General features: G+C 46.0%; 1 protein-coding gene across 6 annotated transcripts in view; it reads left to right on the top strand.

The window, feature by feature from the left end:
• LOC107224580 (POU domain, class 6, transcription factor 1) overlaps positions 1 to 14583 on the top strand; it is a 161366-nt gene that overhangs the window by 65349 nt on the left and 81434 nt on the right. For 5 of the 6 annotated variants that reach the window (XM_046731091.1, XM_046731095.1, XM_046731094.1 and 2 more), the window contains one exon: positions 12611 to 12903. In XM_046731091.1, coding sequence (XP_046587047.1) covers positions 12640 to 12903 — 264 coding nt within the window. In that variant the 5' untranslated portion in view covers positions 12611 to 12639. The remainder of the gene's footprint in view (positions 1 to 12610; positions 12904 to 14583) is intronic. The other variant, XM_046731092.1, reaches the window with a different exon arrangement.

Raw genomic sequence — 14583 nt, 5'->3', positions numbered from 1 at the left:
TTATCATTGAAGTGCGCGTTCGAGTATCGTTATTTTCATCGGATTGGGAACCTGCAGCGATCGCGCAATCTTTCAATCAGCCCCGCATATTATTACACAGTACAGGACCCCGTTGCACGATCTCACAATCAGCGAATACGGGCGAAAAGCGAACGCAAATTATCGCTTCGCGCGCGCGCCTCTGCACGCATGTGAAGCTATAAACTGCAAACCCACGGGTCGAGGTAATTTTCTATACACGTGCTGTTACGTTAGCAAGCTTCTTGAACATCGTATCACGCTACAAGTTTAATTAACCCTACGCGCGTAGGACGCGAGTCCGCGACGCGTTTTACAATATTGCATATCGACGCTTCTACGAGGCGATAATGTGTTTCGACTGCCAGGTGGAAGTAACGATACACCGTATACCTACACATACGCTTTACTTGACGCGAGAGAAAGAGGGAAAGAGGATTTCGCAACGCTGCTGATTGCTAGAGGGGAGAGAATTTGTCGAAAGAGGACAATCGGCGCGCGATGCTCACAAAAAACGAGTCTCGGGCGTTGTGGCGTCTCGACGCGCGACGTCGTGTGCATGCGTGCGAACGCATACGCGTACGTACGTACGTATATACGTGTACGCGGTCACCGTCGCGGCGAACACGCCTCGAGACTCTCTTTCTTAATCCTGATTACCTCGAGCTTGGTACAATTAAGATAATCTCGGCAATTAAGTTACCTACTTTAATACACCGCTCGGGCAAGAATGTCGGCGGCTGGAACTCTCGGCTCTGCCTACCTACGGTTCTCCACACTCTTTATACGCCACAAGCTAGAACGAAGACGTTTCAAGCAGGACCGAATGCAGCCTGGAGCGGCCGAGGGGCGATTGAGTTTAGAGATAGCTTCCGTGTTATACGCACGGCGCTTCTTTCGGCACACCCGTGCAAATCTGCGATGATAATTCACCGCTGCAGTCTCGACTCCCGGCTACTACTCACAAACCGTGTTGCGACAATTAACTTGGTAATTATACACGGACGGCCGGGCCGCGCAATCGAAATGCGACGCGGAACCGCGAAAGCGCGTCGTCGATGATCGCGACTCGCCTTCGTTCGTATTCTCCTTATCATCTTCTCATTTACCGGGAACTTTGTCCGCCGAAGCGCCGCGCCGACGAGTCGAGTCAACAAGCTCGTTAGAAACGCGCCATCCCGAGCTTTCCGGTTCCCGCCTTCCCGCCGCCGCGTGCGTGTGACCGCAGTCAGCCGGGGGCACGACGTGTAAACAGAAGCACGTGTCGACGGCGGCGTGACGCCGAGTTGCGGCGGGGGTTGAAACGCCGGCGTTCCACGAGGTGGAAAATCCGTACGAGTTCGACGCGGCGACGGGGGCGGTTTTAAGGGTGGTTCAGCGCCTCGCGCCTCGACCGAGTTCTTTGCTTCGCCTCTCGGAAGTCGCGGGGGAGCCGACTCGAATCGGGCGGGGGTGGGGGGAACCCGAAGGAGCAGCCACTCCACCCGACGACGAGGAGAGATCTGAGACGATATTGTTGCGGTAGGCACTTGAATCCCGCGAGGAGCCGGAGAAAAGATCCATTCTCTATAAAGGCTGGAAGCCGTCCCGGCGCCAAAACTCGAGTCAAAGCTTCTTGAATTTCACTTCTTTGCTTTTTCGTTCATCACCCACCTTTCGCTCCCCACTTTCACTTCGCCCTTCCCCGCCGCCGTTCCTCCGCCTTACAACCTCCGTTATACCCATGTATGTATGCATACTGCTTCTCGGAGGCACCGCGTCCGGTATCAGCTATTTAAGACCAAGATTTGCCGCTGATATGGCCTGTTTTCGATTAGTTTATAAATTGCCTTGACATCCTATTTAGATATTATCGGGCGTCACTTAGGAAAATGCGAGAATCATCGATAGTTCAAGACACAATACCGGATTGTTTTAATTTTTTCAATCTCTTTTGTTCGAAGCAAGTAAATTATAATCGATGTTAACTTTTTCGTTACTCGCGCTACGGGCCTGGCGCCGCCTTTCAGACAAAAATCGTTATATACATAACTACGTGAGTAATTTTGACTTCATACTTTACCAATTCTCTTTCTCGGAAATGTTTACCATCGTTAGATATACTTATAACGAATAAGTGTTTGTTTTAATGTATAATAAAAGCATATTTATATTCAACAAGACCGTGAAAAAGCGGCACAGTGCTCATTATTCGAGTTAAATAGTCGATTTAATTTTTCTCACCACGTTGTCAGATTTTACTCGGAACCTCTCAGCTGAGAGTAAAAACTACCTATACATTTGGTGCGTTTAAGTAGCGTTAGATTTAAAGGTAATTATATTCCATATATTTATTTAAAAAATAAACAATCAAGGTATTTAGTAGAAATATTTCGCTATCACATCATGACGCGGCAACGTTGCATTTCGTTTAACATGGGCGTGGGCAAAGTGCTCGCCGCGCGATGAAATTTGTTGGGCAAGCAAGCGCGAGTAACGAAAGTTTAATCTTGCGTGGAGAGGTAGAAAAAAAGGTTATACAGAAATGATGATGAGATCATGCTTAACCTTCGGTCCGAATTCAGATGCAGGCAACAAAGAGTCTGCGACAAATCTATGCGTTACTTCCGCCTCGATCGTGTGAATATTGCAATTGATCACGGAAAACTTTCACTTTGTGTTACCGGAGTGAATGAAGTTTCCGCTGAATAACAATAGAAGATAAGATTGTACGTGCGACATGTGTAACGTAATTTTTATCCGTACGTCGATGAGTAGAGAAAATAAATTCAGAGATAACAATAGAAAATAATATAATCATCCGAAAATATTTATTCAACGTAATTACTCGTGTGCCTAACAGTAAAGTGGCACAGCGCAGTGCTCGACCAGTTGAGGAAATAACAACGAGAGGATATAGTCGTACAATTCCACCGAATGGTGGGTTTTCCCTGCAGAGCGATTCGAGCCCGGCGCGCGAGAACAAACTCTCTTCTTTTCTCGAGTAATTACAACGTACCTAACCCGGCACCGCAAACGATTGCGATTTTATGCATTTTCCGTACGTAGGTATAAACGACGTGCGACGACGCGCGACGCCGGCAAATTAACAATGGAATATTCGCAATCTTGACATTCGTGCAGGAAATATTTCGAGGCGAAGTTTTTCACCCACGCGCGCGGATCGGGACAATGGATAAACAGGATCCAGTTTGCCGGTTTTAACCCTGACACGTTTGACTGAATACTTTTTCCTCTCTTCGACGTTTTCTTTCCTTCTTTTTTTTCTTTTATTTTCACAAAACGTACGTACGTCAAAACTCCAGGCGACGTACTGACTCACCATCGGTAAATCCTCGCCCCGTTTCCTATCATCGAAATTCCGCGCTCGTTCCGCGTCGCGATTATTCTTATTTCTGCATCAAGGCACGAAACGCGCGCGTGTTTGTTGGTAGAATGTGCGAACGGCGCGTGCGCTTTTACGGACGAGAAAGAATAATAACCGAAGAAAAGAAAACCGCGCTCGAATCATCCAACGGAACGGTGCAACGATCGAGAATATTGGCGACCGACCGGCTGTCTCGTTATCGTCGCGCATGGCTGCAAAGAATGCAACAAATAACCGCAAGCGCGACCTGGACGTTCACCCTTGCGGCACAACGGACCGACTCGAGGGTGCGGGCGATATTCCGTGAGCGGGAGAGAAAATGAAATGTTGCGGAGGTCAAGAAAACGGATCGATGTTAGCCACCCACCCCCACCTCGGCTCGGCTCCTCCACCCTCCTTAAATCCTCCAGCGCCCCCGAATAGACCCTTCGCTTCGGGTTCTCGCTCTCCTTCAGCTCCTCTTTTACTTTACTACGTCGCGCGTTTCGCTCGTTTTTTTCTGCCTCGTCTTCTTTCTTCTTTCGCTTTTCGCGCTCATTGAGGTCGTCCTCTTGAATCGCTTCTTGTGTACTACATATATATATATATATGTATAGTGTATACATACCGTACAGCTATTTGAAACGGTCAGCGTCACATGCTCCGGTTGAAATATCTCCGATGGGAAATTAACTCGCACGCTCAAATCGGGATAACTTTGCTATTTCAATGACTGAAAAGCTACCGTGGAAATGTCCCGGATACTGATGTGGAAGGCCTAACTCGCGGCATGAAATTGATTTCGGGGCTCGTTGGCACCACGCAGACTTTTGGATCTCTTCTCTTGTTCGAATTATACTTACAGGAATACAAAACGACGTCTGAATCTTCGAACATTGCACGATGCATGGCTATTGTTCAAATCAGTGCAGTTGGTACATAATATCGTAAGTTTTACTCGCGTACAAATATACGTACCTTTCATAATTCAAACGTTTACTTAAAAGTATGCGGAGTGTATATGTAGGTACAATATCTTTCATACGGCATAATCAGGAAAATCCACGAGCGTCTTATTGAGGGCTTATTTTCTTCGCAGTGCTCGCGAAGCTTCGTGACTGCCGTTCCGCGCACCCCACAAAGTTTAATGCCAAGCGAAGGGTGTCATTAATTTTAATAATTTGACAAAACAGAGTAAAAAGGAACTGAAAAAGAGAAGCAAAAAAACTGCGGGGCGGGGAAGAGAGAGCTTGGAATAAATAAAAAAGCACGTGCGACCGCCGACACGCGCGTGCCCCCGCTCTCTCTCTCTCTCTCCTTCTCTCTCCCTCTCGCTCTCACTTTCTTCGTTTCCCTCTCCGTCCGGCGGGAGTCCTTCCGTGCCCCGTTGTTATATGCATACCGCGTGTCGCGTCCTTATATCCACCCGCGGCTCCGATAGCGACACGCCAACCACTCGCACAAGGGTTGCGCCGGCGTTCTAGAGTGTTTTTGCACGCTCGGTACTTCTAATGGACCTAATTTGAACGCGAAAAATCCTCCCCGGCTCCTATATACGCCACCCCAGACCGCACGCTTGATGCGTCTCTGCACGTACCAGGAGATTTTATCAACATGCTGGCTATAAACTCTCTCTCGCTCTCTCTCTCTTCTTTCTCTTTTCTCTCTTACCTTCTCCCGAGCGCAATACGTGCTTCACATTTTACCAGTCATGTTGTGCCATGTACATATCGTAGCCGTTTCCTGGTATTAATTGCACTTCTTCAACAACCAGGAACCCTCGAATCAAATATTCCACTCGGGGAGAGATCGTAAAAATATCGAATCAATACAATTCTCAGAATATAAATCGATATTTTTTGCACACACGAAGATTTGCTATCTTTCGTTTCCTTGAGTTTTTTTTTTTTTTTTTCCCCTACTTTCAATCGGCAGAATATTTCAAAACTTTGAGAACGTTTAAGTACAGTATAATAAATATTCTTAACATGAAATTCAAATAACTATAGATCTTTTTCTTTTTATACTCCCTTACCGACGGTTCAAACTGTTCTTCAAAAATTTTCCGAATTTGTGTTACGCAATGCTGATTTCTTAATAATTGGAAAGAAAGAAAAAAAAAAAAAAAAAGACCAAGGAAAAATTAAACGTTAAAAAAAGTAAACCTAAAACCAGCACTTGACGATGTATCTGTGAAACTGAAAATCAGCAAAAGTCTATGATTTTATACCGTATGATATTCTCTGATTCTAGTCAGAAACGGAGGAATGTTTGTGCGAACGGATTCTACGTGTTGATCAATGAATGGCGCGTTGACCATCATGCAGCGGTCAATGAAAACGGTTAACCCCCCCCTCCGCCCCCTCGCGCCTCCGTCCATCGGAGTCATCCGCACCGTTGGCACATCGTGTGTGGGTGCAACAGCGTGCATATTGCCTGCATGTTTATACGTGCCTGCACTTAGAATCGCTTACCCACCTACCTAGGTATTACCTATTTTATTTCACATCCTGCACGCGGAAAAGCGATCGAGACAAGTCCTTTCGAGGATACGCTTTGAATTTTGATATCTGCAGGACATTATACGGCAGTCCCTGCTTATATGCGTATAAACGTGTGCAAGCTCATTACACGCCTTGTTTGTAGTGTTCGTTTTTGGGACTGAAATATGTATTCTCAGTGGGGGGGGAGGCGGTATTGTAATAAACGCGTACCTACAGTTGAATTCTATTTTCGGTTATTTGGAGTTTAATGCACTCTCTAGACTTTATTTAGCTTGTATCTCACGTTTTCCTTTCATCCCTGTAAACTGTTATTACACAACCTTGAACGCGTATATACGAACAGCTGGAAAATATTATGTCAAAAATTAAAACTCGCGTTTTTTTTTTCTTTTTAATTTTTTTCTCTTCGAACGTATCGGAGCATAAAGATCTCCAGTGGAAACTGTATTTAATACCGCTGGATAAATGTATGCTTCCGACGATGCTAGTCGGTACTAATATATCAACTTGTACGAATCAATCGATTTCAACTGAATACTTTATGCGGGCTACTTACCAGCTAATGACTGTCGGTGATTAACGTTAATTTTTCACGCTTGGCCACGGCCCTCAAAGCTTATGATATTATTCATCAATTATAGTTGTATGTATAGTTGATATCGGGTCGAACTCGAGTCGCGAAAGGGAAAACGACTAAGATACTTAATCAACTATAATCTTAATTGCACAACTTTACAATCGGCTGTTACAATCGAATGCTTAATTTTATATTCCTTTGCTCCGCGGCTGACCTCTGTCACACACACGCACACATATATATATTTACATATATGTATATATATAGGTATATATTTGACCGCGCGTGGCATGCGGATCTTAAATACATGTAAAACTCTGTAATATTTGTAATTATAACGAGTAGAGTGGATAAAAGGTGTCGACATATTAGACTGTGTTGAAACGCTTGAGTGCACATCAATAAATTATATCGACATCATTATCGTCCGATCGATTGTAGAAAATTACGTTCAACTTATACGTGTCACGAAGCCAGCTCGCGCGGTCTATTCCTACAGGCCATTTCTAAAATAGATTCGCCCGTGAACCTCAGTGCAACGGAATAGAACTAGAGCTTTATTTTAAGCAGCGTGAAAAACCCTCCTTTCGCATAAAGTGAAAAATAGCTTCCAGTCGATAAAATTTCGTCCATCGATCGATTGGTCATAACGAAAGGAAATTCCCTAGGTGGGCGTTGTAAAAGTTTTGCTCTTCTCGCTTTTATCCGTGTAACAAAATTCGAATTCCGTTAAAAAAAGAACTCGGATGATACACAAATAATTTCCGTTAAACGGTACGTATATAATTGTGCAAGAATAATTATCCTCGTCCGAAACCCAAGTGAACGATGATTTGACCTAACGGTGCGATTACGCGGTCTGTACGTCGTTCCGTAAATTTCTCCCTGCTGCACCCCAACGAAGTTTCTCATATACTCACGTAACGCGCCCTCCCCTTGCGTCCCACAGTTTTATACGCGGGTATTGACACGCACGCACACCGACACACGTATTAATATAATAAAACGCACCGGTTCAGTTTAATCCTTGCGTTTCGTGACTTGGAACAAAGCCTCGTGGATTTCCGCTTGAATGGGATCGCATGAAACGCCTATTACACGTTATATGCGCCCACCTTTGTACCTTGTACATCATAGGCGGTATACTTTACCGTCACACACACACACGCTCGCCCTCACGTGCTATCATCTAGCAGCTACTCCCCCTCCCCTCCTGCCCCACAGCCAAGCTTTGCATGCACCTACGTCACGCGCGTATTCGAAGCCTCACATGTTCAGGGTTGTGGGTTTTCCTTTTTCCTTGCTCGATGAAACAGATAACTACTGATAAATAATATTTTCCCAGCGTCGTGATTATCTCGTTTCAATGATACGTACCGTTTTAGCCCGCCTCTCACAATTTAGCCCAACAACGAAACCAAGAAACGAACAAGTTCGTACTCCTCAACGACCCGCGTACACATGCGATTACATTATTTCGGCGAATTGGGTATAACTACCGTTTCGCAGTTTGAAACAAAGAAATATATAAATAAAAAATTACCATTTCTACGTTTCAACGGTGTATTTATTTCACCGCCGAGGCAGATCGACGGTCCAAACAAATTTTATATTCACGATCTTGACGCTGTTTTCAGGCTAGCGTCGGGTGTTCTTATACATTCACATTCGAATTTCGTCAATGCCGAATCACGCGTCATTTTTGCTATATATGCATGTCCGTACGTAAACTTTACGCGAGCTAACATGTATACATATATACATATAATACATGTACAGAAACGCGTGCGATAGAAATTGCTGAAATGATCCCGAAAGTGAGGATAAATGAGAGTTTGGTTCTACAATGACGCGGTAGGAGGTATAGTAACCAGCCAACTGTTCCCGCTGCGATGATAATTCAAGTACTACGAGGGACGTGTGGTGCATACGAAGGACCCGATGCACTCCACGCAGCACGGTTCCCTGACGCAAAGAAGCCGGTGAACCAAAGTTTGGAAAGCCTTATAAAAAATGTGGAGCGAGAGCGTCGCGGCGCGCAGGCGACGGTGAAAGACCGGGGCTAAAAATACACCTCACTCGATTTATCGAATGATACTCGCTTTACTGATTTTGCCTGACGATGCAGGTTCGAATTAACGCGAAGCACCCGCGAGTTTCGTCTCTTCGTGTCGTGAACCGATCTCTGCACGCGTATATGGGTGCGCATGCTTAAACGAGCTGCCGGTACTTAACGCGGAGCAACAGCTGTATACGCGTTTTGAAGCTTTCATTTTTTACGCACGTCTACACGTGTATGTGTATACGAGGCACCTCGCTCTTTCGGCTGTACTGCTGATCTAACGCGTGAATTTAACGGCTGGACCGGGAGAGGTTGGATGATGCGGGAAAAGCCGAGTGAAGAGGAAGAGGGAAAGGGGAGGGGGGGGAGAGGAGAGGAGCGAAGATCCGACACGCGGTTGAACGGTACGAGGGGGTATTTGCCTGTACAAGGGATGCGGAGACTCGAGGGGGCGGGGGGAGCGATTATACGCTCCAGTTATTTATTAGTCTTTCCATACGTCGTCCGAAAATTCTTGAAAACAACTCTTCCAATTGGCTTCATAAATTGTAGCCGTACGTCCGTGTATACGTGTAGCTGATCCCGGAGGTTCGTCGTTTCGGGCCCCTCGGGCATTTTGGCTAGGCGGAGAGCCAGACGAACGGACAACCAGTCTACTTCTAACCCACGTTATCTCCTCCTCGACTTGCCCCTATAATAAGCTGTGATCTGAGACCGTATATATTCCACAGCACACGGGGAACATCGCGGTTGCAATTACAAACTGGCCAACATATAATTATCTTCAATGACCATAAATTACTGGATTTTTATCCACAACATTCTTAATTACCCTTTGAATTAACATCAATCAACCACCCCCCACCCCCCACCCCCCCCTCCACCTCCTCCCTCTACCTCGGTCTTCCTTAATTATTAGGTATCTCGTTCTATGACCAAGATACACGATTATAACTTGGAAAACGTGTGCTGTATCATTTTACGACGACTATACGTGTGCCCTGTTCACCGTTCTGACTTCACACACATTCGCGTCGCTACTTAACGCGTCGCGTCTGACGGGTATATATGGAAAGAGTACGTTCCACGGAAATACTCCCTCCTGTTATACATACATCTTTACATCTTTATTTCTCATTATTTTCTCGCTGACAATAACGCGGAACAATGATAATTACCGTTGTAACGAATCGAAATTACAAAAGCAACCTTGACAGTCCCAGATTTGTAGGTGAGATTGGTTTTTTTTTTTCTTTTTCTTTTTTTCTCTTTTAGATTCATTCAGATGCAAGTCCCTCACCGCGTGTGATCACAGTCTTTCTGAAACAAAATAAAATATGACAACCGTTGGCAAAACTCATATCCGACCACGAGACGAATCTAAGTAGTCCGTTTCATCGGGGTGCAGATTTGTTGGATCCGGTGTTGTAACGATCGTCAATTGGACAATAATTTGATTTTCATTTATCCGCTGTCTTTGCGTACCGCATCGTAATATTCTTTGTTGTTCAACAATATGGCGTTGAAGTGATTCGGGTCGTCTTTCCTCGAACGAGATGAATCAGATGTGTGATTAAAACGGAACGATTATGGGGGGTTCAATTCTTGAAACTAATTGGTCAAAACCTTCTAGTGCGTCTGTAATTATCTAAAAAAGTTGATGCAATCACTACAAACAAGAGCTCGACTCCTTAGACACCCGATGGTTACGTAGCAGCATAATAATACTAGGGCTCAACACTAGACGCGTAATTAATATAATCCGGGCGAAAATTAATGGCCACCTCCCCATCCTTCACAAAGGGAATAACCCGCCGGCACACGTACCGGGGGGATACATAGGAGCGAGATGATTCTTGGGGGTAGCGCGGTCTGAAAGAATGCCGAAAGTTCGTTTAAAAATATACGAGCATATCCCCGCGAGACTACATATGTTCTTTCATGGATGCACCGCGGTGCGCGGGGGGGGGACAAAGGGGGGCCATTTCTGCAGTCTGGCGGAATAAAGCGAAAATAGTAACCGTGCTCTTGCACAAGGAATGTTAATATCATACTGCGGAATAAATCATCGAGTATGCTGAGAGAAAGGAAGACACAGCGAGAGAGAGAGAGAGAGAGAGAGAGAGAGAGAGAGAGAAAATAGAAAAAGCCGGTGAGCCGTAAGTGACAAACACGTATAATGAAACCGACTGAACTCGCCAAATGACGACCACTATAATTACTACTCAGGCCCATCCCGCGGGTTCTGCATTCCTGACGTTCCTCGGCCCGCTTTGTTTCCATCACGCGTGTATACGTACAAACGACAGCCAGCCCGAAAACTGATCCGGCGATTTCCTGCCCGTGTTTTTCGACGAGTCATCTCGTTATACTCGTGATTATTATTATTATTTATTTATTTATTTTTTTTTCTTCTTTGAGAGGGAGGGGGGGGGAGGGCGGCTTTTTTATCAACCTCGGTCAATACGCGCGGTGCACGGCGTTAAACATATGCCCGACTTGTCACTCGGCTTTGGGAATGACACGCGTTTTGACAGGGCTTTGCGCGGATGTGTGCGCGAGTTGAAAAATGAAAATTGCTCGCCTCGCCGGCGGTATCGGGCGGGCGAAATGATCCATCCATCCATCCGTCCATCCGTTCGTCATACGCGCGGACCGACTACCATTTGAAAAATAAAATTTTGGACACCGGCCAACGCAAAAATAGAAGCAGATGTTGTTGGTTGCGTTTCGAACGCGAACGAGAACGAGCCTTAAGTCGGCGGGACGAAGGGTGAGGACGGTATAGACAGTCTGCAAGTGGAAAACCGGCTCTTAGCTGTCCTTTATATTATATAGAATTCTCGGTGATTTCGTTGCCCTTGAATTCTCACTAACCGTACGCGTTTAGATAAAAATAATTACACCGCCGGTTGGGGAAGAACGTGCCGTATGTATGCAAGCAGAGAAACGGCCTCGCGTGCCCGAAGAAACTTTTTTTCCCTCTCTCTTTCTCCGTCTCTCTCTCTCTCTCTCCCCCTCCTTCTTCTTCGTTTTATTTCTCATTTCTTCTTTCTTTGCCTTTGAAGTCGTTGGTGGCTAAATGAACTCCTTATAATTTCTCTGTCTGCCTTCTTAACAGATGTTTGCTCGCGTTAATTATATTTAGCATATATTCAAATGAAATGAATCGCGTGTACGTTTCTCGAATAGCGTTACTTTCGCTCACGTATCTTCGTATATATGCATATATATATGTATATATGTGTGTGTGTATATATGTAAAATGTACATGTATGACGTAGGTACAAGTACGCGATTGCACTCAACGCATTGTATCCATTGCAACAATGTATTGTATTATGTACGCATGCATATAATCAGCATTGCAAGAACTCGGCAACGTTCGTGCAGTATTTTTCCCGCACGTTCAACATCGCGATTCGAGGAGAATAATTCCACCGACAGTCGAAAATAATAATAACAAGTTTATCATTGTCGTTTCATCATCTCCGCGATATATTCTCAATTATTATAGATCGGAATCGGACAGTAAGAGTAATTACACGCGAAGCTCGAAACTGGATAACTACTTTATGTTACGGAAGCCACCGCAAGCTTGCAATTAGAACCGCGCGATTATTTTCCAGCCATCCTCCACCCCCCCCCCCCCCCCTTTCATTTGTCACGGCATGGACGTACAAACACGCGGATGTGTAATAACTGGCGCGATCCGGTAAAGATACCCCCCCCCCCCCCCCCCCCTCATTCCCCTACCTCGAGTCAAGTGTTTATTCACGTAAAGCGAGGAATAGAAAAAGTAAGCTCGCTTTCGGTCTAGGTACAATATACAGCGGAATACGACCGGCGAGGATCGTAAGAGGAAGGAATATCTTTTTTTTTTTTCTTTTTCGCTTTTTTTTGTCCTCACATCTTTTGGTCTCCGCTTACTTCCGCCGTTGTGAAAACATCCGTGTGAGAATCCCAATCCGTCCTCTTTTAATCACCTCTTCCGCGGGGAAACTGAAGAAATAAACAGCGCGAAGCAGCGGCAGCAGCAGCTAAATCTCCGCCAACTCTGACCGGATCTACGATAATCACCGTCTCTCTTGTTCTTACCGTAGATCGCGGAGATTCGGGATGCGAGGCTGACATGGCGGAGGGCTCGGCCGAAGAGGAACAGAGCAGCACAGCGGCACCTGCCTCGCCCCCAGCTGACCTCCGGACCCTGAACACCCAGCTGTCGCCCCCCTACTCGCACCATCATCTTCAGCAACACCTCCAGCACCGGCAGCATCGCAACATGCTGGCGACCGCCGCCCCGCCGCGGCACAGTCACAGCCTCATGTCCCATCAGATCAAGACGGAAGCAGACCTGGACCCACCCTGCGACGTCCCGCTCAACCTGAAGAGCGAGGTGAGTCGAATTATTCCTTGTTCGTACATATATCGTCGCTGGTGTATTTTCACAAGTAGGTAGGTATACGCCTTGATCGATCGATCGTTTCCCGTTCGACCTACAACGAGCCGGATTTTCGTGGGTTCAACGGCTTTGCTTCGCGCCGTTCCAAATCTTATACGATCCGGTCGGTTTTACGAATGACTTCACTGACCCAGGTCTTGTTAGCATAATGTTCGAGCTGAGAGACAGAGTAGAAACGCGGAGGTGTCCTGACTGCCTGAAAAGTCTGTACACACCGAGATAATGGAGATACGACGAGTGAGATCGAAATAGAGAGAGAGAGAGAGAGAGAGAGAGACAGAGAGAGAGAGAGAGGGAGCGTGAGGGGGGAGGGAAAGACGGAGGAGAGTTCAACAGCCCGGTGATTTGGTAACCGAATAATTTCATTCCTCGATTCCTTATCGAGTTGTTGACAAAATCGGCTTCCCGATTCAGGCTCGAAGATTATTTCCTATGCATGTATTTAGTGAATAAATCTCGTGCTGCAGCTTTTTTGGCCTGGTCCACTTCGAAGAGAGATAGATACACGTATAATCGCGGAAACAACGACGGTCGCTGTATAAACTTCCGGGTTTAATCGCTCGACGCGACGAACAAGACGTTATATTAATTTCACGCTTTCGGCGAAATTGTTTACTGGTTTACCGTCTAACAGCCTATACGCATGAATTATGCGGAAAATTCTTGGGGCTTGACATGTTTCAACCGGATTCCACTTCCACTTCCGCCTCTGAAACTTCTAACATTGTTTCTATTTTATATTCAAAGCGTTTTGTTCGCCGTATACATGCACGTCTACAGCGCCACGGCTCGTCCATCCCCTGCAGTCGTAGCTTCGGTCAGAGAGCTTGTCCCATCGTTGAGCGCTTGTACACATAAAGTTTGATCGCCTCTGCCGAGAAGAATGTTCGTGCAGCGCAGGGGAGGCGGCGAGGACAAGGTAAAAATGCCTTTGGCCAAAGGCGGCAAGGGGTGTAATGCAGATTCCACGGATCCGGACGAATGTTGATGCATCCAGGTGTATATCCAGGCGTCCCGGATGTATACTCGAGGAGTTATTCGCGTGTGTTGAACGCGCAGTCTTGGGAGTTGCCTCGTATATACCGTGTTCATCCATTACGCTATTATCCCCTTGGCAAACGAACCGTACTCTCCTCATCCCCGCTACTGCACGCATAGACTTAATACCCACTGCTAGCACGTGTCTGGGCAAGTAATTTACGCTCGCAGAAACGTTGAAAAGTAAGCTTGCTTGACCGTCGTTCGCTTCGCTGCGCGGGTCAAAGGTCGGACGTTTTTTTCGAGGTTCAAGAGTAGAAACCATGAAAATGTAAGGGGTTGATCGAACGTTGGAAATAGACCCCCCTCGTTATCACGACAATCGTCGTCGCATTAAGCCGCGTGATAATTTTTCCGATCAGTTTCAAAAAACGCGTGTGCCTGCACGGACGAAGATATTTATCATCTCTGGTTGTATTTCACCCGTGGAAGCTTTTAATGGCTTTCGTTTTTTTTTTCCTTTTTTTTACAATTTTACACTCGACTTATTTCACATTCCCTTCGGTCGTATTCTTGTCCTTCATTTCGTATTCAACGACGCAAAGTGCGAACTACGTTATACCTTCATTCGCCGCA

The sequence above is a fragment of the Neodiprion lecontei genome, chromosome 2 (genome assembly GCF_021901455.1).
Source record: "Neodiprion lecontei isolate iyNeoLeco1 chromosome 2, iyNeoLeco1.1, whole genome shotgun sequence".
Lineage (NCBI taxonomy): Eukaryota > Metazoa > Arthropoda > Insecta > Hymenoptera > Diprionidae > Neodiprion > Neodiprion lecontei.
Note: the sequence above shows the minus strand (reverse complement) of the source record. Positions and strands in the feature narration are given on the sequence as shown.